This window comes from Sitophilus oryzae, unplaced genomic scaffold (assembly GCF_002938485.1).
Source record: "Sitophilus oryzae breed Bouriz unplaced genomic scaffold, Soryzae_2.0 scaffold_1576_pilon_pilon, whole genome shotgun sequence".
In the NCBI taxonomy this organism is placed as follows: domain Eukaryota; kingdom Metazoa; phylum Arthropoda; class Insecta; order Coleoptera; family Curculionidae; genus Sitophilus; species Sitophilus oryzae.
Window position 1 is genome coordinate 1,755,819 of NW_022146254.1, and position 21,157 is coordinate 1,776,975.

The following is a 21,157-nucleotide window of genomic DNA, read 5'->3' on the forward strand; positions in this document are numbered from 1 at the left end:
CCGGTGTGAATCCGCTTTGGTCTTCCGAGATTTTGTCACCAATACTGTCCCTGTCACTGTCAATAAGTCTTCTGACCGAACTGTTATTGCTTAGGCCTCTATAACAAGCGGGGTCGTTCACTAGGATTGCTAATTTGCTTGCTATAAAAACGGCTTCTTTAAATTTACTCTTTTTCCAATGAGGCTCCCTGTGGACAACCCGAGTTTCCGAACATTTATATAGTGCTGTTTTGGCCAAACATGGTCAATAATACCTGACTTCATGTTTCACCTTTTTGTTCGCTCAGTTCGTATATTTAGAGAGCGTTTAATCTCTCCAATATACGCCTCACAGCATTCACAAGGTACCTGGTAGATGCACTCTTTCTCTTGTCAAAAATTTAATTGTTGCGAATGAGTTTTATTAACCATGTGTGATTTTACAGGTCTACTGTTGGCAGCACACGCCATCCACACTGCGCCGTCAGCTTTTCGTAAAATATACGAACAAAACATGGACACTTTGATCTTTACCGACTCGAGACGGGACATTGAAAACTCTCCGAATTTTGAAACAAAACAAAAATGAGACAAAAATCTCACAGAAAAAAAAAGGATTTTCGCAATTTTATTCGTAAAATGTAATTGTTTCTGTCTTGTCGTTGTTTTGTCTGCTTGGTCTGAACCCGACATTAGAGTTGATCGGCATTAGAGTTGATTTTTTTAAAAATATTTTTGTTTAGTATAGTGTACTTCTAGATATTTTAGCATCGTCAGGTTATGTCATGTCATGATATGTTCAGAGTGATACAACGTTTTTTAATGTATTTAGGTTCATTTGTTAATATACCAATAATACCAAAAGTATATATCTATTGTTAATTCCTGTATTTTTCTTCTTTAGTCTTTTAGTTTATTGACTTTTCAAATGAAAAGTCAAAAATGGAAAAAAAGATAGCAGTAGATCAAGAAGTCCATCTAACGTTTATGGATTTGGAGAAAGCGTACGACTCTATTCCCCGCAGCAAGATATGGGAAGTCTTGAATATCTTAGAAGTAGATAGACCCTTGCTTAAGATAATAAAAGAGCTATATAAAGAAAACGAATCGTACGTTAAGATGGGACACAGGCTATTTAATCCAATTAACACCACAAAAGGGTTGCGACAAGGATGCCAGCTTATCTCCTCTGATCTTCAACGCTTACGAAGTAGCCCTTAGGGAATGGAAGACGAAATATCAAGGTATGGGAATACCCATTGAGGACAACACACTATTTACCCTGAGCTTTGCAGACGATCAGGTCGTGATTGCGCATGACTCATACGATCTAGAGTTCATGACTAAGAGCTGTGCTAAGAGGCTTTATCAAGAATACAACAAATGGGGACTTCAGGTTAGCCTAAAGAAGACGGAATACTTAGCTGTCAATTCCAACGCTTGTTTTGAATTCTTTATTAATGATAACGTCCAGATTCAACAAGTAGACAAATTTAAATATCTGGGTGCTACTATCAACAACGGGGGTTTGGGCAAAGAAGAAATACAAACCCGAATTCAGAAGAGCAAACAAGTTATTGGATGTCTTAATAGCCTCTGGTGGGACCGAAACTTGTCTGCAACAACTAAAAAATGACTTGGAAGAACATTGGTGGAGTCAGTTCTTTGCTATGGTTCAGAGCTATGGTCTCTGAGCGCAGACGCGAAGCGCAAAATTCAAGTTGTTGAAATGGACTACCTTAGAAGAAGTGCAGGTATATCTAGGATGGAAAAAAAGACAAACATCGAGGTCAGGCGTATCATGAATGCATCGGAGGAAACAGTACTAGATCGAATCGAAAAATCCAGCTTAAAATGGTTTTGACATGTTCTGCGTATGCCGGAGAATAGGTGTTCAAAAAGAGTTTTTCAATGGGCTCCCCAGGGCAGAAGAAAGAGAGGTAGACCTAGAAAATCCTGGAACGGAACGGTTACGGAAGCAATGGAAGCTCGTAACCTAGAAGCTGATGACGCTCTAAATCGAGATGTGTGGCGTAGTGTAACGGAAAGGCAGCAATAGGCTGTAGTTGGAAATGAGTATTAAATACTTAAACCAAATCCCGTTTATGTATGTATGTATGTACTTTTCAAATCATTATGGGTTTTGTTGTTTTGTGACTATAGTATATTATTAGCATATGTTTTTAAATCTATATATTTTTTAATTTTTTGTTTAATTTTCTACTATACATTTAATTTTCAGCTTATTTTAGAAGAATGACATTTAATTTTCAGTTTGTTACTCTGAATTTTTCCAATTTCGCCAATAAAGTAAATGTAATAATTCTATTCTATTTTTTTATATCGAAGTGTAATTCACATATAAATTTCATATTTTTTTTATAAGTAAATTGTTTCTAATTCAAAAGACAAAAGACAATGTAACTTTGCATCAATAAATCTGATCCAAAAATAAAAACAAATTATTTTGATGTAACTAACTGTTTCACTAAATTATTATCAAATCATTTAAATTCCTCTATATAAATTTAAATTTAAAAATAAATAGTGTATTTCTTAATAGTCATTAATTCCATGCGATAATTTTAAAATATCTATTTGTTTATTTATAATTTTTATCTAGCAGAAGTTAAGTCTACTAAAATTATTTAGATAAGAGTATTTAAATTAATTTTAAGTCTTACCTTTCTTGATCGTATTTTTTGATACAATCTAAGATGTTTCCTTTCCAGAATTTCTTATTTGCCATAAATTTCCTGAACTTGAGACGAAATAAAAATTAGTAATTATAAGAAGGAAACGTTAATGTCATATGAAACAATTCTGTATGTTTATAGTTCAATAATTACCTACGACATGAAATTAATTTAGAACTTTTCGCCTGCTTATATTTAAATTTGTCACATGATATTAATGGATATCACGAGAGAATGAACTGATTTTTTTAATATTTTCAAAGTTGCGAAACTTAATTGAACGTATCAGCAGTTAACAAATATTGGATTAGTATTTTTATTATAAAAATATTTTTATGTATTCGTAATGATTCCTTTAATTAGTAATATATGCTATAATTGAATCTACACTCACCGGTAACAAAAACGGGCACCTTTATATTATGTTGTGTTCTAGTGGACTGATTTTTCTGATCTTTTATGCAATTTGTACATAAATTATTTTACTTTTTAGTGTCTCTTTCGAAATTAAAAATTAAAGTTCCCATCTGTCAATTATACGAGGAAACACAAAATGTTGTTATTTTGGTGAAAGTCTGGAACACCCTGTGGAATATCTTAAAAAAGCAAGGAATTTGAAAATCATTTTATCATCTAGGTGCATCTTTTCTCGCTAGTTTGTTTTTCGGTTCATCTCAATAGCTTTATTTTTATTGGCTTTTGAAAAAGACACTAACATTTTTTTCACAATTTTTAAAACCATGCCTTTGCTTTTGTTCCAGTCAAAAGACTTATGAAATGGTGTTTATGATTTATGTAATATCACTGTTATTGATAATATCACTATTGAATTGATAAAAGATCAAATTATGTCGCTAACAGATTTAGGTGTGCACTAAATACAGTGTGGCCGCTTCGTCGAGGCTAGTTTATATGCTAGACGTTCAGGAACCTTCGTATGACAACTTGATTCGAGATGATCGACTTATTGTAAGTTTATCGACGTTATACTATAGTCCAGATTCAATATCTTATCACTTATTTAATCGGTTTAAAACATTCTACGTCTTCTGATGCCATCTCTCCATGCTTGTCTGTCTCTCCATGCACCGTCTCCGAGAACTCCTTCCTCCATAAAAGTATCAATCCCTTCCTGCCAAATTCTTCTCGGTCTACCTGGTTTCCTTCTTCTTGCAGGTTTCAAGTTTATGATTTGCTTTGGGATTCTTATTTCTGACATTCTTTGGACATGCCCGTACCGTATGAGTTGTCTTTTGTTTATCTTGCCCACTATTGTATCTTCCCTAATCTCTCTTATGCGTTCATTAGATATTCGTTCCAGTCTTGATTTGCCTGCTGCTCTTCTCCAAAAATCTTTATATCGATTTATACGAACCGAACCAAACCGAGGTTAAAAATATAAAACTACCAACTTACGTTGCAATAGATACAACAGTTTTGAAGATTTTGTCGTTTAAAATAAACGTATTATTTTAATTTTTTTGACATAAATCCGAAACTAATCAAGATACCGGGGTTGTGTCTAATTACGCAATTTTGTCCCATTTAACCGACCTCGTATCTGTCGTAGTTTCTGAGATGCCAATATTGAGCATCGAAATTGTCACCACCCTGTATATTAATGTTTTATTCCTGTTGTTTATGCTTCTGTCCCACAGTATCCCATTTAATACCGTGATAGCATTCCTTCCAAGTTGGTTTCGTTCTTTAATTACTGTTCCATTAAATCGTGTTTAACGTTTTAAATTGGAAATATGAATTTTTCAAATGAAGAAAAGCATGTAGATACTCTCGCATCAATAGAGAGGTTCCAACATGACTTTCAGTATGACACACCACTCCCCACCCTTCATAATAAAAGAAATTTTAAAAATTATTTATATCATAATTATACAAACGTAGGGATAGGAAGAGGTGGACTAATTGCATGGGCCTCCTCGATCATCTAACCTATCCATTGTAGAATTTTTTATGTGGTATAGTTAACAATAAGGGTTTACAAAAGAACTTATGAATTAAGAGAGGTACTTGAAGTGGCGGTACGAGAAAAGTTTAATTAAGTCGATCGGTCCTTCTATAAGAATAAGTAGTAATTCAGTTTTAAAAAGATGAAACTCATAACAATGGCGGATTTTTTGAACATTTTCTAAAATAACCTAAAGTGTATGTAGTGATATTATTTTTTTAAGTTTTAGTTTGTATAATGTAAATTGTAAAGAACCGTTTAGTAATATATTCTGACTTTTTATAGGTTATAAATCATAACAGAATAAGAATACCATGCAATCTAAGTGAAATTAGTCAAGAAAGATAAGAATTGGCTATAACTAAATTTAACTTTTCTAACATGTCTTGAAAGCCGTTCTCTATAAAACGTAACATTCACCGGTCAACGTATCCTCGAAAATGTATGGCCAAGAAAGGTTGAACCAATAATCCTACACGCTTTTCTTCATTTGAAAAATTCATATTTACAATTTTTGTTTATTTTAATTTACAAAGATTGGATGTGACAGCTTCACATTTATGAGAGCAAAGACGATTAAACTTGTTTCCATGGCTAACTAAGTAAAATTTTTAAAAATGATAAGAATTGGCTATAACTCGTAATTTTTCGAAGAAAACATATTATAGTTTTTATCGGTGAAAAGCTTAAAAATGGCGCTTTTTATGAAGTCATGGCCAACTATGGTTTCCATTTAAAAAAATATATGTTTGTGTCATATATCAAAAATGACAGGCTTTAGAAAAAAAACGGATGACACGGTCTCATTAAGGATGTGATTATCTACAACTTTTATCTGAAAACTTTTTGTCTAAAATAGCTTATAATGGAATTAGAGACAATTTTTAAAATAGCCGAAATTTGTTTTTTTCGAAATATCTAGTAAGCCATGAAGTTTTTCAAAAATCTGAAAGGCGAATATTTATGACCCCACAAAACTGCAATTCTTTCCCCATTTAACCGACTCTCTATCTCCAGTAGTTTCCGAGATACCCATAGAGAACATCGTAGGAAACTCACCCTGTATATAACTTTTTGCTTAAATTTACCGCTTTTATTAGCTCCACGTTTATATTGGGTTTTTCCATATAGCTTCCCAAAGTTTCACAAGAGGAACGCTGTCGTATGCCTCTACTCTGCAGGTCCACGAATAGAAGATGTTAATATCTTATAAATGTTGTAATGTGTCCTGGTTCCTAGCAGCAGGCTTAACAACTCACTATTGATTCAATCATCCGGCAAAACGTATCGTGTGTGTCCACTTCGACACCAGATAGTTCACTTTCACTGGGGCCGACCAATGCGGGCCGAGAAAGATCCTTTGGCGGTAAGGTCAGTCCAGACACGGTCGTACCGCCGTACCGCCGTCTACTGCGTTGTTTTCTTGTTCGTGTTGTTTATTCGTGATCGTTAATCTGTGCCGGGCGCGCAAAAATCAAAAAGCTCCCACTGGAAAATTGGACGTTTTTCGGCGATTAACCCTTTTTTTACCGAAAACGAATTGGTACCTTGACTTGAGTGGTTTCTTTGTGTATTTTGGTGATAGCACTATCGTAAAGGTTAGTATGGTATGCCGGATGCGTTCTATTAGTACCCGTTATTTTTTATTAACAAGTTTATTATGTTAGCTTTTTTAATATATTTCTGGCAGAAGCAAGTGAATAATTTTGAATTAATTATGGAAAAATTATTTTTCTTTTTAAGGTGTACAGGGTGGCTCGAATTCGACGCTCATCAATGGGATTTCGGAAACAGTAAGAGATACAGGATCGGTTAAATGGAGGCAAAGTTGTGCAATTTGATGCTTAATAAAATGCCGCATTGCATTTTTAAAAATTCGGAATATATTCGAAAAAAAAACGGAATTTTCAATTTCGTTTTCTATTGTTTCCTGGCTTGATTTGTTAAGATAACTTCAAATGAAAAACACATTTTCTTGGCCACTTTTTCTGCTCTATAAGTATGTGTGATTAAATATTGACTCTGACGTTTCAGCTTCTGGCGACCATCATCAACTTAATTTTTTTAAATACGGACCTGATTTTTTTTCAATTTAATTAAATCCTTTCATCACTCTTAAAACACTATATATATTGTCACTTTGATATTTGCCGACGTTTCGTACAGAAAATTCCATCACCAGAATATTTTATGCAAAAAAAAAATAAAAAATAAAAATGCAATACGCCATTTTATTGAGCATCAAATTGCGCAACTTTGCCTCTATTTAACCGATCCTGTATCTCTTACGGTTTCCGAAATCCCAATGATGAGCGTCGAATTCGAGCCACCCTGTACAGTATTTTAGCATTTTATTTTGTCCCACAGTTAACAAGCTTTAAAGTTTCGAGCTAGAACATTTATTAAAAAAAAAATAGGGTTTAATTTAAGTATTAGGTACCAGAAATCCCATACCTGTACTCTGTTAAATGTCACAATTATCGACTAAAAAATAGTATGTAAAAATAACAGCTAATTAAGTATATCTTCAAAAAAAAGCATGTCTAACTTAAAACCTCGAATGAACTGAGACAATAATATGTATTAAATATCTATAAAAATATATAATATACTTATAATGTATTAGGCATTCCATTTCAAAAAAAAATATTGTTTATATCAGTTACAGTAACATTTCACAGCGCATGCAATTTTTGCTAATGTGTAATTTTTTAACTCAGTATTTAGTTTCTTAATCAATGCTTTAGCTGAAAAAATAAATAAGATAAAGTATGATTAAAGTGGTACACAGTAATGGTACCGCGACACTTAAGAGAGCAATAATGTTTATAACTATTTTACTTTCATTAGGGTAACTTTTAAATTCGGTTTACTGTGCTGTGTATCAAGGAGTAATATTGGTATTAAACATATCTTAATAGAACATGGAATGTAATATTTTGGTAGGAATACCACTTATTTCGTATAAAGGATCTTAATTTACTTATATCATATGCAATGGAATATTAGAACCTAAAAGCACAGAATATCAAGCTACGCTATGCGTAGCTAGATATTCTCTGTTTTTTGATTTTTAATCATAAACAAATATGGAAATTTAAAATTTACTCTCAGACGAATTTTCATATTGGGTCTAAACAAGATTTGCTTTACCTCATGTAGCTGGTATATTCTTTCAATTTCTACCTCAAGAAAATTGATAGCTATTCAGCATTCAGCTATAAACTTCTATCTTGTTTTTAATGAATCACACTTAGAGAAACCCTGTTATAATAGTTGATAATATTTGATGTATACCGGGTCCGTCTCGAAAGTGGCTCACCCCTATAACTTTTTTATTTTTTTCATTCTATTCGGAGTGTCATTTTCTATTGAATAAAGTAAAAAAATACCAAAGGTGCGATTTAAAAATTAAAAGTTGTAGTCATTTCCGGTGAAACCGGAAGTGATCGAAAACAGTTGAATCAATTCTAATTTATGTCGTATACTAACATACCAAAACTTTTGAGACGCATCCGGTATACATAATCCGGTTACAACGTTTTTAATCTTCCCGATTCCTAATTTTCATCTCTCTATATTTCCCCATCCATCCACTTCCATCAGACCTCTGTACAAAACTTTTTTGTCAATGCCACCAACTCTTCCGTGGTTTTCTATTTTGCTTCTACCCTTCTTTGTGATTCGATGTTCTTCCATTCTTTGTACATACTATATTAATTGTTGGTATTAATTGAGGTTATGACTAGGATGTCGCGTTTTATTTCCATTTGGCGTCTAATGAATTTATTTGGTATTTTCTCTTTCCTGGACTTTCCAGGCCTCTCTTTTCCAAATATTTTATCTCCGTGGCTTTTAGTGTTCTTTCATTTGGCTTTCTCTTTCAAAGGCCATATTTTTTGAATATTTCCTCTCATTATTTTAACTTTTATTTTATATCGTTCCTCGGCTAAGGGTATTGCAGTGGGTTGCTAGTTGCTATTGCCTACCTCGGCCGGTGTTCTGGACGAAACCCACAATATTGGGCGAATCTGGTTCTAGGCTGCAAATTGGAGCTTTAGGCTTCCGTTTGCTCCTTTCATTTTCATTTTTTCTCCATCTCCAAGGTTCATATTAGTTCGTATAGTCTCCAAGGTTTCATTCAATGCTTCCTGGTTTCTGTCTCTTGGGATCTACTTCATCGTTTGCTGATTAGTGATTCCTTACTGTACTGATGATGCTGGAAGGCAGTTGCACTAATGTAGCAGTTTACACTATGGTAACGAGTTTGTTGAGGGTTACGCCGATTATTTTTCCTTCTTTTTTGATATTTTAGATATATTATATTTTTTCTTAATATATTTATTTTTCTTCTAACGTGACTAGCTATATTACTATTCTTCTCGCTATATTAAAATAAGCAAGTCACTAATCTTGCGTTTTAGGAAAAACCAATAGGTTTCATAGTCATTTCCTAAAATGGGAATGCTTATACGTAGTACAAATATGATTACGTCGTAAAGGATAATTGACTATTTAAAAATTAATTAAATTCCCATATATTTAAATATCTGTTAATTCTTAAATTAAATTTAGATTAAATATTATCATTATTGTGATGAAATTAATCATTTGTATTTCTCTAATATGTATCTAATTTCTCTATATATTACTATAAATGTCCGAAATGCGGTAAAACCTAGGATAAGCGCGGTAAAACCTAGGATAAGCGCGCTAAACCTAGGATTTACTAATGAATTAACACCCTCCAAATAGCCACGCTAATCAACTCGAAATGCGGTAAAACCGTAATATTTTCGTAGTTTTTAAAAATGCATGTTTACAATGGAACTGTATGTACAGGGTGTCCCATCACCGTACTGCTTTTTTATTAAAGATGCAATACCCTCGTTCTTGCCCTCTTGGTTTCTGAAATACAGGGCGAATTTGAAAAGGTTGCATATAGTATAAATATAATAAAACAGATAACTGTTTCAGATGAAAAATATGTAGGTTAATACGGGAAAGAACAGCGGAAGTATTTTTCTATCTACTTTCTTCCTTGGCCACTTATTATTAAATTTTCGACATAGACTTCTTCTAATTGTCGCTCGTTTTCTTTGTGTTCACTGTTTGTCGTCATTTAGCTGTCATATCTCTTGAAAATTATATACCCATAATTTTTTTCCGTGTGTTTTTTTTTGCAACGTATTCCCTGGTGTATGGATGGTACTTTTGTTATAATTCTGACTGACCTATATGTTCGTTTCCTCGTAGACCAGTCTCATTCCCAAGATTTCTTTCTCCATAGATCTTTCTGATTTAACAATTTTATCTAGACTACTTTTAGTCAGCGTTCAGGTTTCACTGGTTTATCTCCAGATGTGTATCTCATAACTGGAGGAACGCATTTATTCTTAGGTATTGAAGAATTTTTGTTATTTGTTTTTTTCTTTCTTTTTTTTGTATTTTATCAATTTTCCTGGTAATTTTAGTTGTCTGATTTTATTAGTTGAGGTGAAGAATTTGTTCCAAGTATTATAACCTTCTCCAGGATACAGTCATTTATATCAATATTTGTCATTTCATTAGTATTTATCATTGTCGTGGTTGTTGGGCAATTCACTTTTAATTTTACTTTTTTTTGATACTGTAGTTAATGGTATAGTTTACAATTCCTCGAATGTTGTAGATGTTAGGATGATACCAGCAAATCTGCAGTTAATATTTTTTTACTATCTTCTTGCACGGTTTTTAAAAACGACTTAAAGGAAGAAATCTATAATTGGGAAAAAGATGAGATGAAGTCCTGCTGGAAAAAAACAAATACATGCCAAAAAATTTATAACCAATGCCCAAAAATGCTCTGAGGTTTCTTAATAATTTAAACAGAAATAACATAATGCACTTTGCAGCCTTTTTAACTGAAATCTATCCTTTTGGGTAGCATGTGAAACAGTGGCACATCTAGAGATTCAGTCTTGGAGGAGTAGTGACAGTGTTTAAATAAAGTACTCTCGAAATGTACCAGTAACGTGAATTTGCTCTGTGAATCTGTGAATTGTATTGTGACCCCGAAAAAAAACTTTTATTGGTCTGGAATTTCTATTTTGATAGTATTATTAACTAACTAATTATCCAATATAACAATTTTATTTTATACAGCAATAACTTATTTACAATTATTACAAATTTACCTCTGATGTGAAAAGAGAAACCAAGTGTAGATGGTACTTGTTGCTATTGAGAAAATGCGCTGGGCATTTTCATTGTGAATATACGGCACATTTTTGCAAGTAGTAAAATTAAATGACTAGTGAAATGAGAAAGATAACAAATCATCCCAAAAATATTATAAGCAGGTCGGATATAAGAACACCCGCCCTCTAATAGTGGATAATATGACAATTGACCACAACTTCAATTGACCACGATTATAATTAGCGTTACCTACATACGGAAAATTGCTAATATTTTTGGTGAGATATAGCAATATTGCATTTGCGTGGAACGAAAGATAAAATTGTATTCGTTCGCCTTAAATTGGCTAATAGGAGCAAGGTCGACCTTAATCTCGACCGTCAAGTAGTTGAAAGTCGTCTACTCCATCTATAAAAATATTTGAAGGGAAAAGACATACGTTTGGGGGACGAGGCTTTGGGAAATCTACTATATTAATATATAATATACAGGGTGGTGACAATTTCAATATCCATGTTCGCATCTAGGAAACCACAAGTAATATGAAATCCGTTTCAGGAACGAAATTTTCTTAGGGTCTAATTCTGTATCTTCCCAGTAAATCTTAACATCAATATAATGTTTAACCCTTAGTTTAAACTTATATTAAATTAGAGATATTTTCGTTAATGTGATCTTATACCATTTAGACAGCTAATGATGACAGCTAACTCGAGGTTCATTGAAGAATAAGAGAGATACAGACAGTAGTACATAGAACTACTACGTATTTTTGGAATGAAAATAAGTTCATTGGACAAACTTTACCTAAAAAAATGCTTCGATTGTCCTCTAGGGGGCATCAAACTTTAAAAAGATAAACACATTTTTTCAGATATTTTAAGAACCGTTATTCCGATTTGAATGAGATTTCGGGTGTCTATGTTTTGCTAAGTGCTTTAACATTTGACATTTACAAAAATCAGGGTGAAAAGTATCCTCACCCCTACATAAATTTTAGTATAAATATTTTCCAACTCTACCGACGAGAGACTTTCTTTTTGTAAAATGGTTCCTCTACCGGGTGCGTCTCAAAAGTGGCTCACCCCTATAACTTTTTTATTTTTTCAGATAAAAAAACGAGATTTGGTATGTTAGTATATGACATAAATTAGGATTGAGTGACATATTCAATTGTTTTTGGTTACTTCCTGTTTCACCGGAAATGACTACAATTTTTGATTTTTAAATGGCACCCTCGGTATTTTTTTACTTTATTAGATAGAAAATGACATTCTCAATAGAATGACATATCATATGTCCACTTTTGACATTTTCGCTTAATAAAAAATTATATTTTAAATTTCAATCTAGAGTGCCATGGCTATGTTAAAGACACTAGTTCTTAATCAAGGAGCCTTGGACAAATAGATTGGATTGTCTAATGTTTTTTATTGTCTTGTTCTGGCCAGTTAGAAAATGTTCCAATCGTATTTTTAATCATATCTCAATTATTTAAAATGGAACAAGTGTGGTTCATCAGTGTATTTGGAAAAAGGATTTTTTTACGAATAATTTGATACCACACACTTGGTTTTTCGAGTCAAATGTTCGTTACGAACCGCAAGTTATAATTTCAAATAAACCATATGCGAAAATGTCAAAGTTGATATATGATATGTCATTATATTCAGAGTGTTATTTTTGATCGAATAAAGTAAAAAAATACCGAAGGTGCCATTTAAAAATCAAAACTTTTAGCCATTTCCGGTGAAACAGGAAGTGACAGAAAACAATTATTGAATACGTCAATCAATACTAATTCATGTCATATAGTAACATACCAAATCTCGTTTTTTTTAACTGAAAAAATAAAAAAGTTATAAGGTTGAGCCATTTTTGAGATGCACCCGGTATAGTATTTACTACATTTTTCGTCTCTTGTAAAAAACCGCCACATCACATAATTTTCGGGAAAAAAGTTTTTGAAGAATTTATTTTTCCAAAGCAGAGCTACAAAATATGCAGTGAGTTCCCATATTCTGTGGACATAAGGCAACTAAGTATTTTTCAAATCAAAATAAGTTAATTATAAGTTAATTTCACATAATTATAATAGTAATAATAAGTTAATTTCACATAATTTTTCTTTATACAAAAGTGCTTCGTTTGTTCGTTAGAGAGCATTCATCAAAAATAAACCCTAACGTTAATTATTAAAATTATTATTTTTTTTAAGTTTTTTATTAAGCTTATTGTCATCAAATTCTATATTTTCGCCAACTAGATTATAATATTAATCAATAGCTTGATGTGATAAAAAAATCGTTCTCCGAGTGTATATGCCGAGGTAGACCTTTATGCCTGGCGTTCTATTAGAGTTTTAAATTTTTTTAACACAACTTTTTGGTACTAATGAGGTAATATCAATTTTTTTTTAAATTTTGCGAGCAGAGGAGCGGTTTTATACTAGTTAATGCTAAGCTGTTGCAATTCCAGTATCAAACCTTTGGTAACTTATCAGGTAGTTCATTTTACTCCCAGCTCTAGGACTATAATAGGTTTCAGAACATCTTTTTTTCGTAGACCACTTTCAAAATTTTAGAGCACCTGTACCTATATTTCTAATATATTCCCAAAACTCGTCAAAAAATGTAAAGATTATATCTAATGCCGGGGGTCCAGACCAAGCAGACAAAACAACGACAAAACAGAAACATTCATGTTTTACGACAAGATTGCGACGCATTTCTGCGACATTTTTGTCCCATTTTTGTTTTGTTTCAAAATTCGGAGAGTTTTCAATGTCCCGGCTCGAGTCGGTAAAGATCAAAGTGTCTATGTTTTGTTCGTATATTTTACGATAAGTTGTCGGCGCAGTGTGGATGGCGTGTGCTGCCAACAGTAGAAGACCATTGAAATCACACATTGTTAATAAAACCAAAAAACTCATTCGCAACAACTAAACTTTTGACTTTGTTGTACTTTTGTCCATGCGGTGTGGACAATATGTCTCAAGTTTGTCTTGTCAGAATTCCCTATTTTTTGTCCCAAGTTTGTCTTGATTTTGTCTCAAAAATTTTGTCTCTCTGAAATCGTGTTTACTTTTTGTTGCCTTGGTCTGGACCCGGCATAACAACTGCGGGTCCTGGATCACTTTGGGAGTCGCTGCTCTAGATATGTCAGTCTGTCAGTCATTTACTCAGTGGATTTAGTGTCCTGTAGTTATTATAATAATGAAAGATCACATTTACAACAAAGAACAATTTAAGTATTCTAAGTTCTATGCCTATATGAATAAATAATCTAGAATAATTGACTGATGCTATGATGAAATTAAAAAAAAATCTATTGATAGTACAATGCATAATTTCTCTTAAGCAAAATCTCGTGTGTAAAAAATCGAAAATGCCTTATTAGAACACACCTAAAATTCTTAAGTAATACTTATTTGTAATAGACGCGTAATGGCGACTTAATAGAAATGCTAAACGAACATGTTTTGCAATAAGGCAATATTGGAATTCAGTTTGTTCTTTAAGTAGTTCATTGTGGCGAGTTTATACAGTGTTTTTGTTATTCACTATTGGTATTGGTTTATTTTTTGTTATTGAGTAAATACAGGAATAACTTTTTTCAGTATGGCAGCACACGATCCGTCAAAACAGAGAAAACTTAGTTCAAATTAGCTTGAAGGGGGAAGACAATAATGAAAATGTCATTCTAGACTAGAAGTAGAAATTTAAAAAAAGGCGTTCATTATTCCCAAAGAGATCTGGTTTATAACTTTGAGTCTTTTTACTTCTTTTTGATTTTTGGTTAATCTTTTAATTTATTTCTTGGTTAATTTATTAATTAAAGAGAAAATATGTTTTTATTTTTTTTTACAATATAGTTAAATTGTTCTGTGTATCTTGCTAGATGTAGATGTAGATTTTATGGGAGGGGGAGAAGTTAAAACTATTGTGTCCCCCTCTTGAGTTATAACTTATCATAGAGTCCTAGGGCTTTGACAAAAGTGAGTATCTGAGTCGTAAGTCCTGAGAAACTTCTTCGAGTGACTTAAAGCGCTACAGGATTCCCATTCCAGGTTACAGATGGAGTTCTTGAGTTCCGCTTTGAGTTGGTTTCCACTTGGGAAACATAACTGTTCTGGTCCAGTTAGTGGAGTGTTGCTCCTTGTCTAGCCAGATCGATTGCTTTCTTATTACCTTCTATCCTTTGGTGGGCTGGCACCCAGAGCCGGAGTTTTTTATTTTCTTTGCCTATTTTGTTAGTTTCTTTAGGCATTCTTTATTCTTTGACCAACTTCGAATTGATTGATACTGAGTTGATCGCTTTTAACGCTGCTTGACTATTAAATAAGATGGATATTTCTTTTTTTCGATAGTTTCTATCTAAGATAGTTGTACGCATCTTTCGATAGCGTAGACTTCTGCCTGTAATTTGTAGGATGCTGGAGTAGATGCCCATTGGTTCGGAGTATTTAATTTTTGGTCTCCCTTTTCCTGTTTTGGTTTTGGAAGCATCAGTATATCACGTTATGGTATGGCCTTTTAACTGCTGAGCAAACGTTTCTTTCTTCCTATTCTTTTTATTGATCAATACTACATTGAAGTGTTTCTCAAAGTTGTACATTATTGATATGTCATCCACCAGTTGCAGGGGTGGAATTTTCTTTTTGAGGGTGTTCCAAGTGTTGCTAGAATGTATTTACTAAAGCGTATATAGAAAAAAAAACAACCGTGAATCATATTTAAATTAAAGTATTATTATACTACGTAGGTAAACTACTGGGTCTACGTACCTATAAGGTCTACGTACTGATGAATTACAATGCATACTAGTTTAATTACTTAAATACTTTTTAAGTTATTTTTATTTTAACATATATTTATCAGTGCACGTGTCTCGAAGTCATTTAATACGTAGGATTGTTAATGTCTACTATTATATGTTTATTTAAGTTGTAATATATTTAATCTTGAAAAAAAAACATATTATTTGTAATTGTCTTAAGTCAAAATATGCGTTTAATATATTTGAAAAGATAGAAAAATAAGTAAATTTCCAGTCAAATTAGAGGTGGATCAACTACTCTGTTTTCGAGTATGTTACATCATTATGATCATCTATATTCTATGGTTAATTGCAAAGTGTGTTGTGCCTTGTTGAGAGGGGGGAAGTTAGCGACCTTATAGATCTCTTGTGTCGCTCTTTCTTGAGGTATAACTTATCATACAGTCTCGGCTCTTTGATAAAAGCCAGTATCTGAGACGGTTTTATAGAAGTAAGTTCTCCATCTCGGATATCAGTCTTACCAAAGTTTATGGCACGAATGGTTGTCGTCTCGGTGCACTCAGTGATGAGATATTCTGATGTTTCCCTGTTTTTCCCATTTACGCAGAATCTGTATTCGTCGTTGATCGTTAGCTTCAATCTACTGAGGTGTTCATTTAAAAGACAGTGTCCTGTCAAAAACCCTGCGACAATCCGAAAATTGTTGTTACTTATTCTTACCTAAGAAGAAAGATCTTTGATTTTTCTCGGTCGTTGAGAAATTTCTTCGAGTCATAGACCGTTGGAGGATTCCATGTTACGGATGGAGTCTTCCAGGTTTTTGAGTTCCCCTTATATTTTGTTCTGCTGTTTGATACCATTCTATTCCTGCTTGTTTTCGGAACTCCCTCTAATGTCGGACTCCCATCGTAGACTAGGTATTTTTCGAGGTATTTTTGCTCTTGGATAATACACATTAGTTTTGGTGGTCCATCTTTCATCAGTCACTGGGTGGCTTCTCTGTTATTATTTGAGAGATGTATCCCATTTTATCCATTCTATTCTTCTGTGGTCTCTATTCTTGTTAGTCCTAGCATTGTCCTAGCATTCAATAGATACATGATCTACTTGGAGACTTGTTATGACTTTTTGTTTGCCGCTTGAAGCTTTACGCTGTGTGTTAGGAATGATAGTATCTAAAGGTGGGATTCTAGGTCTATTCACTTGCAACAAAACACTCCGAACGAACCAAACGCGCCGCGCGCGCTGTAACAAGTTTGTGTAGTCAGTACGTTGCGCCGAACTGAATCGAATGCGCCAAACATTTTCCGAAGCTTGTCGGTAAACGGGATTTGCTCAAAAGAATTTGTTCGTTGGCCGGTGTTCAGTGGATACGGCAGTTTTGAACGTTCGTTGTGTTTGGAGTGTTTTTAAACTGTACCTAGCTATGGAGTGGAACAGAGAAAAGTGTTTAGAGTAAATTGATGAGTTTGAAAGGCGGCCTATTTTATTAAATTAATAACTAATTATTAAATTAATTAAATTCTTCTTATGCATATAATCTAGGTCACTAAGTAAGGCCATATTATACCGACGGCGCAAAAAGAGGCGTCTGTCCCACATTTTTCGTCCTTTCCTTTTTTTCTCTTTTTTGTTACCCGCTAATGCCTCTATAATTAAAAAAGCACCAGCGGCTATGGTAATATCAGATGCATCCTTATCGACAAACGCACTAACACAACAGAATAACTAACTAACACTGATTCACATACTGATTACTGGTGGGAACGCAGCGAACACCGCAAACAAGCGGAACGCTCCGCGCAAAATGTTTTGTTGCAGGTCGTTCAGAGTGCTCCCGGAAAATGTTTTGTTGCAGATTGTTCGGAGTGCGCGGCGCTTTTGGTTTGTTCGGAGTGTTTTGTTGCAAGTGAATACGCACCTTAATAGATAGCGTTCGGCGGCGTTCCATATGCAATGAGGATAGTTGCATCACATCGAGCTGTCGAGATATTTTGATTTTTAGCCTTTAGCGGGGTAGGTCTTAGCGGTATCTATAAAGCTCGACCAATACACTCATTGAATAATTGAAATTAAATTTAATTATTTGAATAAACTGAGAATTTTAATTTATTATAGCAGATCTTAGTGACTTTTTTAAATAAAAACGAATTACAAAATTTTGAAGGAATGCGACGCATTACCTGCTTGAAGTTTTCCCGCTGGTATCTATCAGCCAAGCGAAGGATTTTGTTTTGACGCCGGAGTTGGCATTTTAGACTTTGTGAGACTTTTTGTGAGTGTTGTGATTATTTTATTATAATCTCTAAATTCATGCTCTTCATATTAATAATATTCATATTCTACTTTAATTTCGAAATTTATTTTAATATAATATAATAATATTAATATGAATTTTGGAAAAAAAATTCCGAACTGGATCCATTTCTTCTTTATCTTCTCCTCTGTATATTTGTATTCTATCGATATGTTGATCATCTTATAACTTGCATGTGCGTCGTTTAACCAATCTCTTCCGGTTTCCTTAATGGTTTCCTTACAATTATCGATAAAAGTGTTAATTGGTGTGTAATATAAAAGTTAAAAGAAATTGCAGTCAAGGATAGAGGAAATGATAAAGTCCACCTAACCAGATAAGTAATAGAAGTAATTCATTATGATACCGTACGATCGAAAATATTGGTTCCAAGTTTGCGTGAAAACGACGATTGTTGATATTCACCATATAATGTTTTTGAGTCTATTCTTTCGACATTTTTTTTCGTATGGCATCATTGTGTGTGCTAAAAAGTCCGCAAGAATTTTTTTTATTATTGACTTTATTGAAAAAAAACTATTATTCAGAAACAATTTAGCATATAAATAATAACTCGCGTTGCCTACACTTCGAATTGTTTATGCATTGATTTAAATGGTTGTTTAACTCTTTATAGATAGAGCTAGTGAGCCTTACAAATGCACTATTACTATATTTTTAAGAGTTTCAGAGCTACCTACTTGTATTTCATATAAAAGTTAGCAATTGTCGATTTTCCGGGTATTATACAGGGCGAGTCTTGAATAAGTGCAAATATTTTCACTAATGTCATTTAAACAAACCTTTGTGCTAATATTTATGTATTAGCACGGCGGTATGAATTGACCCCTAAAATATCTAAAAACTTGATATATAGTCTAACTGACACACCACTGACAATGACAAATAATTTATTTCTGCAGGTATTGTGTGTAGGTGTTTTTCAGGTATGTTTTAATATTTATTCGTTTTACATAAAGAAATATCGATTAAACGATATAAAAATACTTCATAACAAATCTCTTTGAGCTTTTATATATGTATGGATATGGATTTTGACATAATGTGATAACTTACTGTTGTCACTTTCATTTCATTAAACATATTTACCTATATGTTTAATGAAATTACCTTTACTTTTTACTTTTCAATGTAAGGGTTAGATGACAAAATATCGAATAATGTAAAAAACAATTCTTCGTTTATGTCTTGTATTGACTATTACCAATATAATTTTCAAAAATATACAGGGAAATATCATCTTTCCTGAAAATTTTTAAAATTAAAAATCAATCTTACTGCAGAAAAGTTATTGTGAATTTTTAAAATGATACAATGTTGCTTATTGTGATGAGGTCTAGGATCTAGAATCTAGAATCTGAGATCTAGGATCTAGAATGCCATTTTATCTAAAAAATTAGTCAAGTGCGAGTCGGACTCGCGCACGAAGGGTTCCGTACCATTCATTATCTATACAACCAACATTAGACCCTATATTATTATAAACTTTTTTTCCGATTTAGCTGAAATTTTGAATGCGCGTATAAGTAATTAAAAAAAAATGAAGAAACACATTACTAAACATTGTATTAATCAATAATAAATATGTAAAAAGTAAAAATAAATATGTTAAAATATGTAAAAATTAAAAAAAAAACGATTAAAAAAAGTCGCCTTGACTAGGATTCGAACTTGCCTTGCTACAGCTCCCATTGGTTGTTTGAAATGTCAAACTGTGTCGCCCGCGACACGACGTTCTGAGAACGGGGCTTAACACTTTAACCCCGCAGCCACCGAGGACTTGAAAGATTCTATGTAAAATTCTTACTTAAAAGATAATGTTTAGCGAAAGTACTTTTTTATTTATAAACATTTATTTAATTATGTTTTTAGTATTTTGTTCTTATACCGTCAACATAGATACATTATCTGTAAAGATTTCAACTGTCTAGCTATAACGGTTCATAAGATAGACCTTTTTGACAGACGGACGGACGGACGGACAGCGAAGTGTTAGTAATAGGGTTCCCGTTTTTACCCTTTGGGTACGGAACCCTAAAAAAGAAAACATTCGACCAATCAGTCATGACCTAATGCATGCGAAACCTGGATACTTAAAACGAACATTGTAAAGAAACTGCAATTGGCACAACGCTCAATGCAACGAAATATGCTGGGAATAACCAAGAAAGACCGTAAAAAATAGAGTGAATACGACAAAAGACCCAGATAAAATATGTAATCCACAGAATCAAATCCCTCAAGTGGCAATGAGCAGGACACCTGGCAAGAAGGACGGACAAGAGATGGACCACAAAAATTACACTACGAGGAATTAAAAGACCTAGAAGAAGACCAAACTTCAGATGGGACTATGATATTAGGAAATTAGCAGGGATAACTTGGGCCCGCATAGTCAACAATAGATAACAACTACAAAGATAGTATCTAAATATTTGAGGGATGCTACATCATAATTGGAAATGGCTGACTAAGCTGAAAATGATGATGATTGTGATGAGAACTCAATGTTTGATTGGTTTAGTTGATGTAGTTGAGAATAGTTGACTAATATAACATATACAAACCTACACCAACATTGCAAGTTAAATGAAACTTGTAAAAAACAATTATCTTCTGATATTTCTTCGCATTCATTTACATTCTGTATATGAATTATTCTGAAAATCTTTTGTTTTTCAGTAATAGCCGCTAAATATGACTGCAAACCCATTACGTAACCCTGTTACCGTTAGGCCTTTTAGAGCTTGTTTAGTTAGTACCGAAATCACGTTCATATTTATTTTTAAGTTACGTCTGTATAAACAGTCAGTCACATTTTATCTTCCAGTTAAGCCGTTAGATAGTCGTCACGGGTCATAGAACTCGCAGAGCAGAATTTCGCCAATTTATTAACCAAATAAAATTAAATTCAGTCTTGTATTTAAAGACTATTATTTGGTTTATAGAGAACAAATTGCTATACTTTATTTTGAAGTTGTTGTGTCTGATAAAATACGTTATATTAGGTATGTTTTTAAAATTAAACAGACAATGTATTAAAAATTTATTTATAATTTAGATAAATCTTAGTAAACAAATTCAGATCAAGGTTATTATACACGACACGACAAGTTGGCCAGTCAAGACTGAATCGTTCGATAAAGAATCTTGATGAAGTGATTGAATCTTGATTGTGATAAGATCTAGGATCTACAATGCCACTTGATCTAAAGAACAAAACGTTCGACGTTCAATGTG

At 33.0% G+C, this 21,157-nt stretch overlaps 2 protein-coding genes across 3 annotated transcripts in view; one reads left to right on the top strand and one right to left on the bottom strand.

The window, feature by feature from the left end:
- The window catches only part of LOC115879161 (ATP-sensitive inward rectifier potassium channel 1-like), a 29,786-nt gene extending 23,731 nt beyond the window's left edge, over nt 1-6,055 (bottom strand). Inside the window, exon 1 of one of the 2 annotated variants that reach the window (XM_030895846.1) lies at nt 5,701-6,055. In XM_030895846.1, coding sequence (XP_030751706.1) covers nt 5,701-5,768 — 68 coding nt within the window. In that variant the 5' untranslated portion in view covers nt 5,769-6,055. Of the gene's footprint in view, nt 1-2,663; nt 2,816-5,700 lie in introns of those variants that run through there. The other variant, XM_030895847.1, reaches the window with a different exon arrangement.
- LOC115879159 (protein yellow) overlaps nt 6,003-21,157 on the top strand; it is a 38,596-nt gene continuing 23,441 nt past the window's right edge. The window contains exon 1 of the mRNA XM_030895844.1: nt 6,003-6,239. The gene's annotated coding sequence lies outside the window, so the exon portion shown is untranslated. The remainder of the gene's footprint in view (nt 6,240-21,157) is intronic.